Source organism: Dasypus novemcinctus, chromosome 4 (genome assembly GCF_030445035.2).
Source record: "Dasypus novemcinctus isolate mDasNov1 chromosome 4, mDasNov1.1.hap2, whole genome shotgun sequence".
NCBI lineage: Eukaryota > Metazoa > Chordata > Mammalia > Cingulata > Dasypodidae > Dasypus > Dasypus novemcinctus.
In genome coordinates, this window is record NC_080676.1 from 41,917,648 (window position 1) to 41,936,189 (window position 18,542).

Below are 18,542 nucleotides of genomic sequence, written 5' to 3' on the forward strand. Positions count from 1 at the left end.
GTTTTTTTATTCCCTCTGTGTCCACTCACTGTGTGTTCTTCTGTGTCCACCTGTACCCTCGGTGACACCGGGAAACTGTCTCTTTTTGGTTATGTCATCTTGCTGCATCTGCTCTCCATGTGTGTGGCGCCACTCCTGGGCGGGCTGCACTTTTTTTTCACGGGGCAGCTCTCCTTACAGGGTGCATTCCTTGCACTACCACATGGGGGTGCCCCTGCGTGGCACGGCACTCCTTGCACACAGCGGCTCTACGCGTGGGCCAGCTCACCACATGGTCAGGAGGCCCTGGGTATCGAACCCTGGACCCTCCCATATGGTAGACGGACACTCTATGTGTTGAGCTATGTCCGCTTCTCCGATGTTGGAGTTTTGATGTTGGAGTTTGATGCTGAAGCCTTAACCTGGAGCCCCAGGAAGTAAGCACACAGAGGAAAGAAGCAAGCCCCAGGAAGAGAGGAATGCTGAGCCCAGGAAGAAGAAAGCCCTGGGAAGAGAGGAACCCAGAGCCCAGAGAAAAGCAAGACCCTGGAAGGGAGGAACCCAGAAAGCCTGAACCCTCGCAGATGTCGGCAACTGTCTTGCTCCAACAGTGAAAATAGACTTTGGTGAGGGAAGTAACTTATGCTTTATGGCCTGGTATCTGTAAACTCCTATCCCAAATAAATACTCTTTATAAAAACCAACCAATTTTGGTATTTTGCTTCAGCTCCCCTTTGGCTGACTAATACAACTATTTATCATTTTGGGAATCTTTGTGGTGAATCACACTATGTTCTGTTGAAGGATAGTAGTAAGATAATTTATGCTATCATGGAAGTTAAAACAAGAAAAAAATTTTCCGTACATAATTTGTGTTATATCTTTAGAACATAGTATCTTTATTTTGCAGCTCATTTTAATAAGGATCTGGTGACTGTGAAGTGTATGAACATGGTGCTTTTCCAATTACTTAAGGAAATGTTTATATAAAACTCCTTTAAATATTTTAGTTTCTGGAATTTATGGAGTGGTACTTGGTAAGGCAGAACTTCTTCACTCAGTCTCTTTAGGTACACACATGTTTTTAGAATATACGTATGTTCTGATAAATATCTTTTAGCATTTGAAAAAATGAGATTTCTTAAAAATTCCTACTATTTACAGATTACATTTGTGTTAATTTTAACGCCATGTGAACCTTAATAAGGAACTCATATTTTGATCATGTCTGATCATAACAACTTTTTCCCTTGAATTGAAAAAAGATAACTTCACACTTGTTCTTTGCTGGGAAAGTTCTATTGAAGCCTTTCCTTTTCCTGATTTAATTCCAAAACATGTTCATCTAACCCATACTAGTGGCCTAGAGGGTACTTTTGAAAGAAAGATTAAGATAAGCAGAGTCTCTTTTAATGTCATTAAAAGAAGGAACTATTTTTAATTTTTTAAAATTTTAAATACTTAAAAAATAATTTTATAGTCAAGTCATACCTTAACATGGTAGAAAATTAATAAAAATCTGTACTCTTCAGAAGAGTCTTTAAGTACAAAGTACATTTTTATTCTACATCCAGCCTTTTTCCCAATGTCCAGTTCCAGTTTCAAAGTTTTGTTTTTTGTTTTTGAATCTGTTGAATAATATGAGAGATAAATTTAGCATTTCTGCATTACCTCCTCTCCTATGTTTAGTTCTTCTTATGGCTACATTTATAACCTTAAATAATAAAGTTTTTTAAGTTATTAATGTTAGTAAGTTGACTTTCTACTAGGAAAAACAGACGTTTTTGAATTTATACTTCCTTTTACTTCTCCACATCCTGATTTTTAAAAGTAATTTTAACTTTGTAAAAGTTTATAACATATTACTCCTTTTTTTTCCTTAAGATTTATTTTATTTATTTATTTCTCCCCACCACCTTGTTGTTTCTCACTTGCTGTGTCTGTTCATCTTCCTTGTTTCTTTAGGAGGCGCCAGGAGCCAAACCCGGGGCCTTTGATGTGGGAGGGAGGTGCCTAAATGCTTGAGCCACCTTCACTCCCTGCTTTGTTGGATCTCTCATTCTGTTTCTCCTATCTGCATCTCTTGTTGCATCGTCTTTTTGCATCAGCTTGCCGTGCCTGCCCATGGAGTCAGCTTGCTGTCTCCTTTAGGAGGCACTGGAAACCTCTGCTCCCTGCTTTTGTTGTGCCTGTCATTATGTTTTTTCTTCTTTCATCTCTTGTTGCATCAGCTTGCCACACCTGTCCTTCATGCCAGCTGGGATCTGAACCAGCAACCTCCCATGTGGTAGGTGAGAGCCCGGTTGCCTGAGCCACATCCTCTTCCCACTCTATTCTTTAACTGATAAGTTTTCTTTTAAAGTGACTTTTTTATTATTATTATTATAATGAATGTTGATGTGTTTACACTTTTGAAGAGCCAAGTAGTATGATTAGATGCTTAGAGAAGGAAAAGTAATCTTGTGTCAATAAAACTTCTTTTAAAGGTTCCTCCTACTTTTGCTGGTATATTTTCTTGGTCAATTTTATTCCACCTGTTTTCAGTCATCAAGGATTTTCTTGTATTTCTTAGTCTACTGCTAGTGCCTTGAATGTTAGTTCTAAGTCTGATAATTTGTCTATGTCAGTTTTCTAACATTTCAGTGGATTTAGGAAGGGATTTGGATATGTTCCTTCTACAACAAAATGTTTCTTGAACCAGAAACATCCATGTGTTGCCTTTAGAAGGTTGGATTATTTTTATCTCTGTAATGAAATTTTACTTTTTTTTTTTAAACATTTATTTCTCTCCCCTCCCCCACTCCATCCCAGTTGTCTGTTTCTCTGTGTCTATTTGCTGCATGCTTTTCTTTGTCCGCTTCTGTTGTTTTCAGTGGCAGAGGAATCTATGTTTCTTTTTGTTGCATCATCTTGTTGTGTCAGCTCTCTGTGTGTGGTGCCATTCCTGGGCAGGCTGCACTTTCTTTCCTGCCAGGTGGTTCTCCTTACGGGGCGCACTCCTTGTGCATGGGGCTCCCCTACGCAGGGGGCACCCCTGTGTGGCAGGGCACTCCTTTTGCGCATCAGCCCTGCACATGGGCCAGCTCCACATGGGTCAGGGAGTCCCGGGGTTTGAACCGCGGACCTCCCATGTGGTAGACAGACGCCCTAACCACTGGGCCAAGTCCACTTCCCACATTTTACTTCTATTTAAAGTATTATTTGACTATAAAAGTTTGTGTCTTTTAAAAATTTTATTAAATACATACAGAATGTGCTATATGCATAGAATAGGAGTTCTAAATATTACAAATATTAATTCACATAATTCATTATATATTTATAACACCTTAAGTTTTATTATTCATATTTTATAGCTAAGGAAATTGAGCCACAGAGAAGTTAAGTAACTCACCTAAAGTCACACAGCTGGTGAAAGAGTTAGGATTCAAACCTAACCATCCTGTCTTTAGTTCTGATTTTAGCCATTATGCTGTGGCTAGCTCTTCTATGCCATTCCTGCTTTCAGGAATGCTTTTTTTAAATCTACATTTCCCCCTTCTTTCTTTAGAGTCCAACATGACACCTCCATTTACTCAATATAAATTAATCAAAAGCTCACCCTAGACTAGGCACTGTTTCAGATATTGGTGATATAGCAAAGAGCAAAACAAAGTTGTTGATCTCATGGATTTTACATTTACTCAGGGCAGACAGACTATACAAAAATGTATAGTTTATATGTGCTAGTAATGTATTGTCTGAAGAATAAAGAAAATTACCTCCAAAACAAGGATTATCTTTTTATCAACTAATCTCTTAAAGTAAGATTGACTGTTGGGAAGCGGTCTTGGCCCAGTGGTTAGGGTGTCCGTCTACCACATGGGAGGTCCGTGGTTCAAACCCCAGACCTCCTTGACCGGTGTGGAGCTGGCCCATGCGCAGTGCTGATGCGCGCAAGGAGTGCCCTGCCACGTGGGGGTGTCCCCCGTGTAGGGGAACCCCACGCACAAGGAGTGCGCCCCGTAAGGAGAGCCACCCAGCGCGAAAGAAAGTGCAGCCTGCCCAAGAATGGTGCTGCACACATGGAGAGCTGACACAAGATGACACAACAAAAAGAAACACAGATTCCCGTGCTGCTGACAACAACAGAAGCAGACGAAGAAGATGACAAAGCAAATAGACACAGAGAACAAACAACTGGGGTAGGGAGGGGAATGGAGAGAAATAATAAATCTTTTTTTAAAAAAAAGATTGACTGTTTATACCCATTATGTTTTTTTGTCAAAAAATACCATTTGATAATAGGTATGCTGTTATCCATGCTGTTGCTTGGAATTTAGTAGTCTCAGAGATTAACATGCTTGGGGTTTATTAGGTAGTACTTTTGGGATCAACACCTAAAGAAGGGGAGGAAAGGAGACGTCAAGTTGCACTGAAGTCTCAACAGAAACCTCAGTTGACCTCCTGGGAAATCTGAAGATAGACAGACAGGTCAGTTCCATCTAGGACCTTCATACCCCTACATTGACTCATTCATTGTTTATGGGCTGCTCCAGGAAGGGGGTGTGATCATAAGTGAGGGTAGGGGTGGAGGTTAGAGGCGGAAGGAGAGACTGACAGTTGAAGGTTGGCAGCAATCCCAGCAGCTGAGATAATAAATCCTTCATTGAAGATGTGTGATCCCTGGGAGGAAGGACTTTCCCCCAGAACCTGAACCTTAACCTGAGGGAATGTCAGGATTAAAGACTTGGATGATCAAGGTGTGGAATTTGTAAGTAAATCACTTATTTAGTAGAGTATTTGTGTTGGGAATAGCGAGGTTATGTTGAGAATAAACATTGGAACCAGATTATCAAGAGTCTTAATTACCACACAGAGCTGGAAGATTTGGGAGACCACTATGTTAAGATAATAGTTAAAACTTTGTGAATTAAGTTTCAGAGAGAGAGAGAAGGTGGGGTAGAGCAATCTGAATATGAGAGAGAGTTTAAAGGATGTCTTTTGATTGAAGACAGAAAGAGACTTCAGAGTTTGAAACAGAAAGAGTCAGGGAATCATACTATAATGAAAGCTAGAAGAGGAGAGTGCTAAAAGGCAGGAGCAAAACTGACAGACAAATGTGAGATACTTAGAGAATGATAACCAAGAAAAAACTATTTGATTTCTATACCTACATTGCTCTCTTCTTAACCTTATATAGCTCCTAAGACTGCAGTTTTAACTTATTTTGCAGATGCCTAAATTTTTAAATTCTTATTTCCTACCCTGTTACTACCACCCATGTCTGTTTACAGTGCTTAATACATTGTCATTTCCTTTCTTCATTCCTGTCTTCCTTTATTTAATCAATAAATATTTATTGGGTACCTATGCTGTACTAGGCACTGTAGTGAGCCCTAGTGAAAAAACAAAGCCTCTTTTTTCACCAAGCTCATATTTTAGTTGGAAAAGATTGTGCAATATAAGCATCTGTTTATCTGTCCAGTGGTAGGAGATGAGGTCAGAGAGGTAGCCAGGACTAAGTCACATAGGGTCTGTAGACCCTGATGGGGACTTTGGATTTTACTCTGAGTGGTGAGGCCTTTGAAAACTTTGGAGTAAAGGAAATACATGAACTGCGTTAATATTTGTAATGTTCTTAGATTAGAGTCTGACACATGGGAATCACTACATAAGTGTTTGTGAAATTAGAGCCATTCATTATATCTGACATTTGAAAGGATCACTATGGCTGTTGTGGAGCTTAAATCAGTGGGATCCTTCTCATGACTGCCTGGGGGAAATCCCAGGCCTCTGCTTTAGAATGTTTTGTTGCAATTTTTAAAAATGTTTTAAGTCTTACAGTGAAAAACTTAGATTTATCTAACACTAATACAAAATAAATACACATTTATGTCCATTCCTCTGGTTTTTCCCCTCTCCCATCCCCACTCTGCTGTTTTTGCTGTCTTTGTCCATTCACTGTGTCATCTGCTGTATCTGTTTCTCTTTTTGTCTTCTCTTCTTGTCTTTCTCGTTTAAGATTCACTGAGATTCAATCCTGAGGACCTCTGATGTGGAGACAGGTTCCTTGTCAATTGCGCCACCTTAGTTCCTAGTCTTTGCTATGCTTCACCTTGACTCTCCCCTTTGTCTCTCCTTTGTTGTGTCATCATCTTGCTTCTTGACTCACTTGCGCAGGCACTGGCTCACTGTGCAGGCACTCGGCTTGCTGTGCAGGCCCTTGGCTCGCTACGCAGTCACTGGCTTGCCACGCAGGCACTCGGCTCACCATGCCAGCACTTGTGTGGGCACTTGGCTCACCACACAGGCACTTGGCTCGGTGAGCCACATGGGCACTGGCTCACTGTGCAGGCATGCTTTCTCTTCTTCTTTTTCACCAGGAGAACCCAGGGATTGAACCCGGGTCCTCCCATATGGTAGGCAGAGGCCTTATCACTTGAGCCACATCCGCTTCCCTACTCCTCTGGTTTTTGAGTACCTTCCTTAAAATATGAATTATATTTTTTCTGTCAATTTTTAAAATAAAATTTTATTGGCATGTATCATATATGAACATACATAAATAATAAATGTATAATAAAATTTTTGAATTTACAAAACAAACATGCATATCATCATACAGGGCTCTCATACAGCTCCCTACCATCAACACCTTGCATTGTTGTGAAACATTTGTTACAAACTATGATAAGTTATATATATATTTTTGTCTGTATTTATTTATTTTTATTTCCCTCCCTTCTTGCAGCTTGCTTGCTGTCTACTCTCTGTCTGTGTCCATTTGCTGTGTGCTCTTCTGTGTGTGTTTTTGTTTTTGATTTTTGTTTTTTGTTTTTTTGCTTATCTCCTTTTTTTGTTGCTGTTGGTTCACCTTGCTTAGTTGGCTCTCTGCAGCGTTTGCAGGCCAGGTAGTGCTCCATGGCATGCAAGTGAGCCTGCCTTCACAAGGAGGCCCTTGGATGCGAACTCAGGGCCTCCCATATGGTAAATGGGAGCCCAACTGATTGAGCCACAGCCATTTCCCTATGATAAGTTATATTTTAAAGCCAACTTTGACAAAGAGAATTCTTTTGAGAAAAGGTGGAAATGACAATGTGAGATCTAGAATCATGCCAAACAAAGAATGACAGACTCAAGGGTGACCAGTCTATAAAAGTGAAGTCTAGACGAGAGGATATGACAGATCTTTGCCAAATTCTTGAAGGGCCATTTCTTGGATGAAGGGTAGATACTGGGGGAAGAAGAGATCTGGATCTAGTGGTTGAAACAAATTTCAGTTAAATGTAAAGTGGAAACTTAGTTAAGGATCTATTCATCTGTGGAAGGATGCCTCACAAAGAAGTAAACTTCTGATAACTAACATTGAAGCAAGAGTAGGACTACTGTCTCTCAGGGTGGTTGGGCTGGGCTTCCTGTATAAGGCAGGGAGATTGAATTAAGTATCTCACACAACCAATATTTTATTTTTCAGTTATAATTCAACATTGATTTTTGTTTTTTACTTTGCAGAAATAGTAATTTATTAGAAGCAGTGCATGTTGATGCACACACAAAATAAGTTCTATCATATTTTCAGGCACTTGGTAGTACATAGAACATTATTAATTTTAATAATTGCCATACTTAAACCTCCTTTTCTCTTTCAGGGATATCATGATAACACATTTTGAACCTTCGATTTCCTTTGAGGGCCTTTGTAATGAAGTTCGAGACATGTGTTCTTTTGACAATGAACAGCTTTTCACCATGAAATGGATAGATGAGGAAGGTGAGTGAGAAAGAGGGGGCTGGGCTGTCTGTAAGCATGTAAGGTATTCTGTCATTTGTCCTTAAAATATGATGAGTCTTAATAAAGTTCAGGGAGAAAGATATGTTAGAAATTTGATGACTTTTTTTTTTTCAAGTGTTTAAATTAAAAGAGTACAGTCTTTGTTTTGCCCTTTTTACACCAGAATGGAGTAAAATTAACTTGGCTTACTTTCAGCAATAAGGTAAACATCTCACCAAATAGTGTGGCGTTTTTAATATCGGGTTATCTTATGTTTCAATTTAAGAGATTGTTTTGGCTAATCTTTTAAACATTGAACATTAAAATGTTACTGAATTAATGTGGTCATGACATCCATTATTTCAAAGGTGATAGAATCTCAATATCTTAATGACTTTTACTCAGAAAAAAATGATTGAAATCTCTGTGCTGAGGATATGAGGCATTTCCTACCCTTAATTATAGCCTCCTAGGGGAGATGGTCATGTGTATAACGAATATGATAAATGCTTGAACATAAATGCATAGGAACCTTGGAGAGTACAAAAGAAACAGCATCTACATCTGCCTAATATGTCTGCAATGTTTAAACTAAACTTATAACACAGAATAAAAGATTTTGTTTTGGAGGAGGTAAGGGGAAAACATGCAGGTGAATAAGGCATAAAAAGGCACAGAGGTATGAAGACAATGATGGGAGGGAAAGAGCAGTAATTTACTGTACTTGAAGCGGGGGAGAGTGGTGATGTATGAACTAGATCCTTATTACTCAAAGCGTAGTCTGTGGAACTTATTGGGAATGGGGACCGCAGGCTCCATCCCATGCTAATCAGAATCTGCAATTTAACAAGAGCCATGGGTGAATTGTATGGATATTAGAGTTTGAGGAGGACAGGAGTTGATCCTGAAAGAACTTGCAAGCCATGCCAGACCTGTATTTTACATGATGGAATGTCACTGAAATGTAATTAAGATATATCCCAAATATGCTACTTTTGTGTAATGGTTTTTTGTTAATGACTATACAAATGGAATTTTGTTTTAAGGAATGTCATTATTTATTTTGCTTAATATTTGGGACCATTTCGATGTGATATGAAGAACCTGGAAAGGTATCATCCCAACTCTAAGCTATAGGTAAATTGAAACACATTTTCAGTTTTTAAAAAAGTTTTTACAAGTTTCTCTAAAGTAATCCATGTTCATTCTTTTTTTTTTTTTTTTTTTTTTTAATTTATTTATTTATTTATTTAATTCCCCTCCCCTCCCCCGGTTGTCTGTTTTCTGTGTCTTTTTGCTGCGTCTTGTTTCTTAGTCCGCTTCTGTTGTCGTCAGCGGCATGGGAAGTGTGGGCGGCGCCATTCCTCGGCAGGCTGCTCCCTCCTTCGCGCTGGGCGGCTCTCCTTATGGGTGCACTCCTTGCGCGTGGGGCTCCCCTACGCGGGGGACACCCCTGTGTAGCACGGCACTCCTTGCGCGCATCAGCACTGCGCACGGGCCAGCTCCACACGGGTCAAGGAGGCCCGGGGCTTGAACCGCGGACCTCCCATGTGGTAGACGGACGCCCTAACCACTGGGCCAAAGTCCGTTTCCCACCATGTTCATTCTTTAGGGACAAAAAAGTAGTATAGGTGTTTATGACATTTAAAAAAGAAGTCTTTTGTTTCCTCCTTCTTGTCTCTCCTCCCGCATTGGAAGGAGGCAATCCTTGCTTTAAAGTGGTAGAGAACTTGGCAAAATTCACTCCTGATGTTAGATGGAAGGCAGAATTTCAGAGTGATGACCTGAGAAGATCTCCAAACTAAACATAGAAAGTGCAGTCTGTCTTCTCCTTCTAGCTTATAGCAAAATGCGAGAAGGAAGGGGTAAACTGAAAACTGAGGGCACAAAGAAATCAGAAATTGATGTTTTGGAAAATTCTGAGCTTCCAGAAGAGAAGTCCCCAGAGAAGAGGGCCCTATGTGAGGCCTTAACTGAACTTAGAATCAGGCAGCAATTTCCTTGCAAGTCAAGATTGGAAATGCAGTTTATCCAGAAAGGATCTGAGGAAGGTTTTACTGTCTGACGGCTTGAACCCCTGTATCCTGCATGCTAAACCAAGTCTTTTTTGAGATCTGTATGAACGGAACTATTGTCAGCCTGAAGTAAAAGGGACAAAAAAAGGGAGCGATTGAAGGAAAATGACTTCAAGATTAAAACCGCGGAAGCTGAGGTCTGGACTTAAGACACCTTCTTGGGCCACAAGAGAGACCCTACCCATGTATGTGGAAAGGGTGAGTTTGCCTCGGCAGTTTAAGAGGGGGGCCTTCTGCCCCCTGCCCCATTATTCAGGGAGTTACCACCCAGGCTTCAGAGAGGATGGGGCACAATCCCCAGGGGTTGGGGAAAGTTAGGTCCTACCCCACTGTTCTGATGGAGTTGGGCCTATGACCCATCTGTTGGGGAGAGTGTAGCTGTCAATCCCAGTGTTCTTGGAGGGTGAGGCCTAGAACTTGATGAAGGTGGAACTGAGAAGATGGCCACTCGGCAAGCCCTTGAAAGGGATGGTCCTTCATGAAGCCCCAAAGAGAAGAAACCATGTACTGTAAAGGATTCTCAGACTTTGAAATTTAATGGAGTATGCACTGCAGGTTTTCGAAACTGTTTGGGACCCATGACCAGTGTTTTCCTTTCAGTTTCTCCCTATGTCAGTGGAAATGGTATCCTTTTACTATCCCTCCTTTGTATATTAGAAGCAGATAACTTGTTTCTAAGTTTCACAGGTCTACAGCCTGAGGGGAATTTTGCTCCAAGACAGACTGCCTACTTGTAACAGATTTTTATGAGATTTTGTAGTTGGCATTGTTTCTGAACTGATTTAAGACTTTTGAAATATTATGATGGAATGAATGTATTTTGCATATGGAAAGGAACATATATTTTGGGGGTCCAGAGGGTGGAATGTCTTGGTTTGAGTCTTTTGTGAACCCCAGAAAATCCTGTTCTTAAAGCAAACCCACTGCTGTGCCTATAAACCAACTGCAGGATGGACCTTTTAATTAGATTCAGTTAAGAGACCAGGCAGTGACTTTTCTCTAGCTATCAAAGTCCAGATGGCATGTTTTTCCAATATAAGGCTGTGTTGTCTCTGTTGAAAATCTGATGTTTAGTGTAGTCAATTTATCAATTATCTTAGCTAGATCTTCTGGATAATTTGCTGCAGCTTGTCTATCAGCACTTGCTGCTTCACCTTGTACTTTTATATTATGGAGATATATAATATAAACCTCATGAACCAACCTCTGCTAACTTTTCTTCTGCAGCTTTCTCACCTCTCTCTGCCTTCATAGAATTGAAGATAGTTAGGGCCTTGCTCTGGATTAGACTGTGACTTAAGGGAATGTTGTGGCTGGTTTATCTTCTATCCAGACCTCTAGACTTTATCCATATCAGCAATAAGACTGTTTAGTTTTCTTATCATTAGTGTGTTCACTAGAGGAGCACTTTTAATTTCCTTGGAGAACTTTTCCTTTGTATTCACAACTTGGCTAATTGTTTGGCACAATGGGCCTAATTTTCAGCCTATCTCAGCTTTCAACACACATTCCTCACTAAGCTTAATCATTTCTAGCTTTTGACTTAAAGTGAAAGATGTGCTACTCTTCCTTTCACTTAAATACTTAGAAGACACTGTAGAATATTGACGGGGTTTCAATATTGTTTTATCTCAGGGATTAGGGGAATGGGAATAGCTAGTTGGTGCAGCAGTCAGAACATACACAACATTTATCAATTTAAGTTTTCTGTCTTATGTAGGCATGGTTTATAGTGCTCCAAAACAGTTATAGTAGTGACACCAAATACTGCAGCCCTCTATAACATATATAATAATAATGAAAAAGTTTGGTTTTGCAAGAATTACCAAAATGTGACACACAGACACTAAGTGAACACATGCTATTGGAAAAAATAGCTCTGAAACACTTGCTCCATCCATGTAGGGTTGCCACAAAGCTTTATTTGTAAAAAAACACTTTATCTGCAAAGCACAATAAAATGAGGTATGCCTGTGTTTTATCTTCCTTATGGATACTCATATACATTCTTATTAAAGATACTATTAAAAATAATGTGTGCTTTTTAACAAAATACTAATTTGAGGGGATCCTTTCATCACCAGACGAGGTAGATGCTATAAATAAATTGATAAATCTTTTTCTGTAAATATACAACTAGAAGGGATAAGATAATTATGTTTATTTACAAACAGGGTAATACTATAAATACTATACAAATAGGGTAATACAAATAGGGTAATACTATAAAAGCTGTTATTTAACCTGCTTTTTTTCATTTAACATGTTATAGATATCTTTCTTTTTTTTTTTAAGATTTATTTATTTATTTATTTCTCCCCCTGCCCCCCCACCCCGGTTGTCTGTTCTCTGTGTCTATTTACTACATCTTCTTTGTCCGCTTCTGTTGTCAGCAGCACTGGAATCTGTGTTTCTTTTTGTTGCGTCATCTTGTTGTGTCAGCTCTCCATGTGGGTGGCGCCATTCTTAGGCAGGCTGCACTTTCTGTCACGCTGGGTGGCTCTCCTTACGGGGCGCACTCCTTGCTCGTGGGGCTCCCCTACACAGGGGACACCCCTCCTGGCATGGCATTCTTTGCGCACATCAGCGCTGCGCATGGGCCAGCTCCACATGGGTCAAGGAGGCCCGGGGTTTAAACTGCAGACCTCCCATGTGGTAGACGGATGCCCTAACCACTGGGCCAAGTCCGTTTCCCTCCCACTGCTTTTTGATTGTTAGGATTGTCCCTGCTGATTGCTCAAAACAGGGCTCTGGACCCATTAATTGGTTGCAGACCCCCTGCCTAAGGCCTTGGGGGGGGGGGTTGCTATAAAGGTGCGAAAAAGCCTCACTTATTCTTAATTTTCTCATATGCACTTCCTTAGTCTGCCAGAAGATGGCTCTCTTTGGCAGTTCTCAGTTCAGTACCTGGTCAAAGTGTTATTTGTTGCTACACAGACCAGATCAATGTGATAAAGCTTCCTGCCTGGAGGCTAAGAGCCTCGTAATTTAAATTTTCTCAGAGACAGTTCTCCAGCCTTTTCTGGCAGCCCGGTCTCTTTTCCCAGGTAGGAAATATTTTCCACTCCCCTCTGAGTCCTCAGCAATCAGTCCTGGTTAGGAGAGAAGGAGATTGGGAGGGTTATATATCTTTAGCTCCTTCCTGGCTCCAAGGAAACAGTAGTGTGGCCCCACTGGGCCTGGAAAGGCTCCTGGGGTACAGCAGACCAAATCTGTGAGTTAAAAGCTGAGTCAGCCTTAGGTTATGTCTCTCTCTCTCTCCCGTTTACTGGAATGGTGGAGCGGTCGAGCTCACTTCTGAAGAGTCTTTGTGTGGGGTAGGTTGCCAGCGGCAGCAACAGCCACTGGTTTCAACTCACAGTCTGTTGGCAAGATTCTCCTCCTTTGTCCCTTTCTCCTCTAGGTGGTGTCCATCCTTTTCCTGCTGTCCTAAACCCTAAAGATCTTTTTCCAGTCTGTTTCAGCCTATCCTGTAGCTATTTTTCTGGAGAAGAGATTCTCATATCTTTCTTCCTGGAAGTCCTAGATCACTCTAGATATTAAGAAAACTTGTTTAACTATAAAACATGATAAACCTATGATTAATAAAACTATTAGGCGACAGACTTGGCCCAGTGGTTAGGGCATCCGTCTACCACATAGGAGGTCTGCGATTCAAACCCTGGACCTACTTGACCCATGTGGAGCTGGCCCATGCGCAGTGCTGATGCACGCAAGGAGTGCCGTGCCACGCAGGGGTGTTCCCCACGTAGGGGAGCCCCACGCGAAAGGAATGCGCCCCATAAGAAGAGCCGCCCAGCACGAAAGAAAGTGCAGCCTGCCCAGGAATGATGCCGCACACACAGAGAACTTACACAACAAGATGACGCAACAAAAAAGAAACACGGATTCCCGTGCCGCTGACAACAGCAGAAGCGGACAAAGAAGACAGCAGCAAATAGACACAGAGAACAGACAACCGGGTTGGGGGTGGGGAGGGGAGAGAAATAAATAAATAAATAAATAAATAAATCTTTTTTTAAAAAACTGTTAAATTTAAGTAAGGTAAAAAATTGAAGTCTCCACCCCTTTTTCTTTCTCTTCTTCTCACCTACCTCCTTAGTTTCAATCTACGGTTTATTCTTAAGCCGTGTGGCTACTGAATGGTTGGAATATCAACCTGAGTGGGAGAGAGATTTTTGATGGGAGATGCAAACATGCCTGTACCTGAGAAGACCTAGTAGAAATAAAGAAAAATAGGACATGGAATAGAGAAGGACTAATGGAATAACTCCCAACCAAGATTAAAGGAAGTAGAGATTTAGTGGCCAAGGTGGAAAAAAAGAATAGAGATATTCATATGATAGTAGTAAAGGGGAAGAGATAACTTCATTTTTCTCAAGTAGGAGACTGAGTTTTCTCCTGAGAATGATTCAGGATTGAATAGAGCCCGTGCCTTCTAATGTGTGGGAAGATTTGGTGTAACCACAGGAATGAGCAAAAGAACAGCCGTGTGGAGGACCCAACTCAAGCCCCAACTATGTTCCAGATGGCTGATTCATTGAGGAATGGCATCATCCAGGATGATGTGCCACCTCAGTGATTGCCAGAGATGACTCAGTCCTTTGGCTGGTTTGCTAAACAGGGTATTTCTTGCTTTTCCTCTCTATGTGTGAGTTTACTAAAAATGTGCATTTACATTTAAAAGTAACTCAGGTAGAACTGGTCTTCAGTCAAGGGTTTAGTAGCAGTATTTCCTTAAGTGGCCACTTTAAAGGAGAAAATTGAAAAAAAAATCTGTAGCTAAATCTAATAATGATTACTAACCGACCATACATTTGCAATGGAAGTACTTTCACTTCCTCTGTTAAACAGGTAACAAAAGAAAGCTTGTTCCTGGTGGTACCCATTAGTCATTTTGCAGTGAAATTTTAAAATGTGTTCAGGGTAGGATCTGTTTGCCATATTCTGAATATACACTCTTAATAACATGGCTTTTTTATATGTATAAAATTTGGTACCTTTGAGCCTTAGGTAATATTTTGTAGAAATAGAAATGGTGGTTGTAACATACTTCAAAAAATAGAAATTTCTAGATATCTAAAGATTTCTCCTTGTCAACTATATCTCTGTGTATACATAAAATTGTTTCTTTTTAAGATTTTATATTATATAGATTGTTTATTAATCATCTCATTTAGAGGTTCTAAAAACTAAGCTTTACTTTTTGTATTTTTTTTAGGAGACCCATGTACAGTATCATCTCAATTGGAATTAGAAGAAGCCTTTAGGCTTTATGAACTAAATAAGGATTCTGAACTCTTAATTCATGGTAAAGTAGTCATTTCTAATTCTTCTACAACTATAATTTATTGAAATAACTCTATTTTCTTGACCATTTTAAAACATAATCCTGATGTTGTGTTGTTAATCTCATTGGTATGTAATTGTCCTTATTCAATAGTTTCTCAATTGAAGGCAGAATTGATATGCTTCTTGTAGTCTTAAGAAATGTATCTTTTGCATATACCTTCTTGGACAATGCAATGTGATTTCAGTGTTTCAACAGCAAAGTTTAGGAGAGGATTTAAGAATTAAGAGCCTAGTGAACCTAATGTATGTAGATAATGATCTTCAAAGGTAAGGTTTTTCAAATATCCTTTCCTTTGTTTGACAGTTAATAGTGAAACCACTTACATTGTATTTTATAAACCTGAGTGTTTTTAAACCTAGCAACCCAAAGAGGTAGGTAATGGTATATAGAAGAAACCTGAATTCACTGATCACATAACTGGAGTATTATAGACCTGGGTTGTGAATCTTAGGTATTCTGATTCTAAATCTGTGTTCTTTTATTCTACCATTTAACCTCTCAGATTTTTTATATTATGTAGATTCTACTTAATATACTGCTTATAATTATAAAACATTGATAATATTTCATATACCATTTTGGGGAACTGAAAAGGACCAGACCTAGGGAAAATTGTCCATCTTGGGACAAATATAAATCTTCCCCCAAGTACAGTGAATCATTTTAATACCTACTTGATATTGATATTCTGTTATACTTTTCTTTACAGATTTTTTTAAAACAGTTCTTTGATTTTTTTCTACCTTGAGAAATTGACATGGTAACTCCTAAGTGATCCATAATTTGGTTTAAGATTTTTGAAGAATCAGAAGTCATCCATTTTTTTCCTGTCATTTCTTTCCTTACTTTTTTTTTTTTTTTTTTTTTTTGAGGTACAGGGGATTGATCCCAGAACCTCATATGTGGAAAGCCAGCACTCAACCACTGAGACACGTTGGCTCCCCTGAGTTAGTTTTTTTCATATGTTTTGTTTGTTGTTTGTTTTGATTTTTTGTTTTTAGGAGGCACCAGGAACTGAACTTAGGACCTCCCATGTGGGAAGCAAGTGCTCAAATGCTTGAGCCACATCCACTCTCTAGTCATCTCTTCTTTCTAGAATAAAACTTTGTAATGATGCTTAAAGAAATGTTTGTCAACTATATAAAATTCTTTTTGGTTTTAAGTTTTATTGCTTTTTATACTTTATCACACATGTGTTTTCATAAACTAGCTTATAAAATAATGTAAAGAACCATGATTCCCATACTCTATTAAACCATGTCCTTTAGTACATCACAGACTACACATAATTGACTGTATTCCACCTCTTTATAAAAATGATTTGCATTAGTATGTTTATCAACTTATAGTACTTAAGATCAACGTGTATTTTGGGGATTTTGGTACTATTTCCAGTGTTAATTTATTCCTAATGTATTGTAGAAAACATGTCAACCTCAACAAGGATTAAGGAAATAGTAATTAACGATTTCTTTAAAGACAAAAATCCAATTAATGATATAATATAATGGGGACTGGAATTAGAGCTTCTAATGTATTGTTTTAAACATGTTTCCTTTCATCAAAAACTTTTTATATAGCCATAGTAAAATGGATTCCTTCAAAAAATAATATGCTAAGTATCTTGTATCTTGTGTCAAGTAAAGAGAAGGTCAGATTGAAATTTTGGTCAATTTTTTTAAAATTTGAATTTAATATTCTATGTAGTTTGTGTGTCTTCAAAAATGTACTATAATAATTTTGATTTATTTTCTTTTAGTATTTCCTTGTGTACCAGAACGTCCTGGAATGCCCTGTCCAGGAGAAGATAGTGAGTCTTTATATGCTTCATACCTTTGAAAAGAATTGTTTATGATATGATGGCACAGATTAAAAGAAAGAAATAAGTAATAGAACTTATATTTGATTTTTCCCCCTTCTTCAGTCTAATTTAGAATATATTAGCAACTTCTCATTTTGCTAAACTCTCTACTTTGCCAGATCAAATTCACATAGCTCTTAGTCACACAATTGCCTCTTGCATATATGAAAGGCAAATTAAGTTAGTTTTAAGTTGTGTTTTCTTCCCAGTTATTAATTTTTGAAAATTTTCTGACCTCTGGAAAAGACGAGATAACATTAGAAGGAAATATAATCTTATATCCTGCTCCCAGATTCACCAAATTGTTAAATCTTTTTTGTGTTTGCTTTTATCTCTGCACACACATACACACGCACACACAAATGTACACGTATATATGTAATACGCACACTTGTTTTATTTTTTTATTTTTTGCTGTACTGTTTGAGAGTAACTGATGTGACACCTACCTCCAAATACTTAAAGCTTGTGTTCTTATGAATTGTAACAGGAGTTTCTTTTGAATGTCTAAGATTATGCTTTCCATTAACGAGGTAAGCTGAAACAAACAACTATTCAGTCTAATATAACTTAAATGTGCAAACTTAATTTTGATTATTAAAAAAAAATTACCTTTCATATGTGGGGTATTTATTATCCGTGGCTATTAGGCTATTCATTTTCATTTATGGTTTCTGCACATATTCAAGACTTTAGTGAATTAAGTGAAAGTAGTTCTAAACTTTTTATTTTATGATTCTCCATGCTCCTTGCTGGGAAAAAAAAGGGAAAAATTTTAAAACTATGGGTGAGATATAAGAAATGGGTAGAATCCTGAAGTAATATGAAAAATGCAAGTTTAGATTCAACTAGGAATATTTCACTGGTGTTCCTGTGGCACATGGATTATAGCCATGTGTTATGCTGCCCTCACAGAGCTATTCAAGAAGCAGTTTATCTTCTCTTTAACTAGAGCTAGAGTTTTGTAGCAGACCTTCTTGGTTTCAGAGTTCCATCTCCAAATCTATTGTGGATCTGTAACATGCCTCCCAGATAAAATCTTTCCTACGTTTTAAGTGTACTTCATACTCATTTTCCTTCTTTAAAATTTATCGAAGATTTTGATACCATCCCCTTCTCGCAGTGTAAATATTTCTGAACTGGAGCATGGAGGAAAGTTGATAACCACTAATGTGGTCTTTTAGCCCCCTTAATTCGTAGGCAATATTGAAATGTTTCAAGTGAAGTTATGTCCACTTGCATTTATTTCACGAAAGCCTCTGAAATAGGATGTTCTTTTAGGTTGAAACACTATCAACAGAAACTTTCTGCTTTGGCTACTGCTAACAAAATAATTTAAAAAATAAGTCATCTGTATTATTTTTATTTATTTATTTATTTATTTATTTATTTTTGCTATCTTTATTTTTGAGGTACTTGGGCCAGGGATTGAACCTGGGAGCTTGTATGTTTGAAGCTGGCACTCAACCACTGAGCCACATTGGCCTCCTGAGTTGGTTTTTTGTTTGTTTTTGCTTGTTT

The 18,542-nt window shown here is 38.7% G+C and overlaps 1 protein-coding gene across 2 annotated transcripts in view; it reads left to right on the forward strand.

The window, feature by feature from the left end:
- Positions 1 to 18,542, forward strand: part of PRKCI (protein kinase C iota) — a 58,183-nt gene that overhangs the window by 9,640 nt on the left and 30,001 nt on the right. For both annotated transcript variants that reach the window (XM_058295263.1, XM_058295264.2), the window contains exons 2-4: positions 7,611 to 7,732; positions 15,029 to 15,118; positions 16,920 to 16,970. In XM_058295263.1, coding sequence (XP_058151246.1) covers positions 7,611 to 7,732; positions 15,029 to 15,118; positions 16,920 to 16,970 — 263 coding nt within the window. The remainder of the gene's footprint in view (positions 1 to 7,610; positions 7,733 to 15,028; positions 15,119 to 16,919; positions 16,971 to 18,542) is intronic.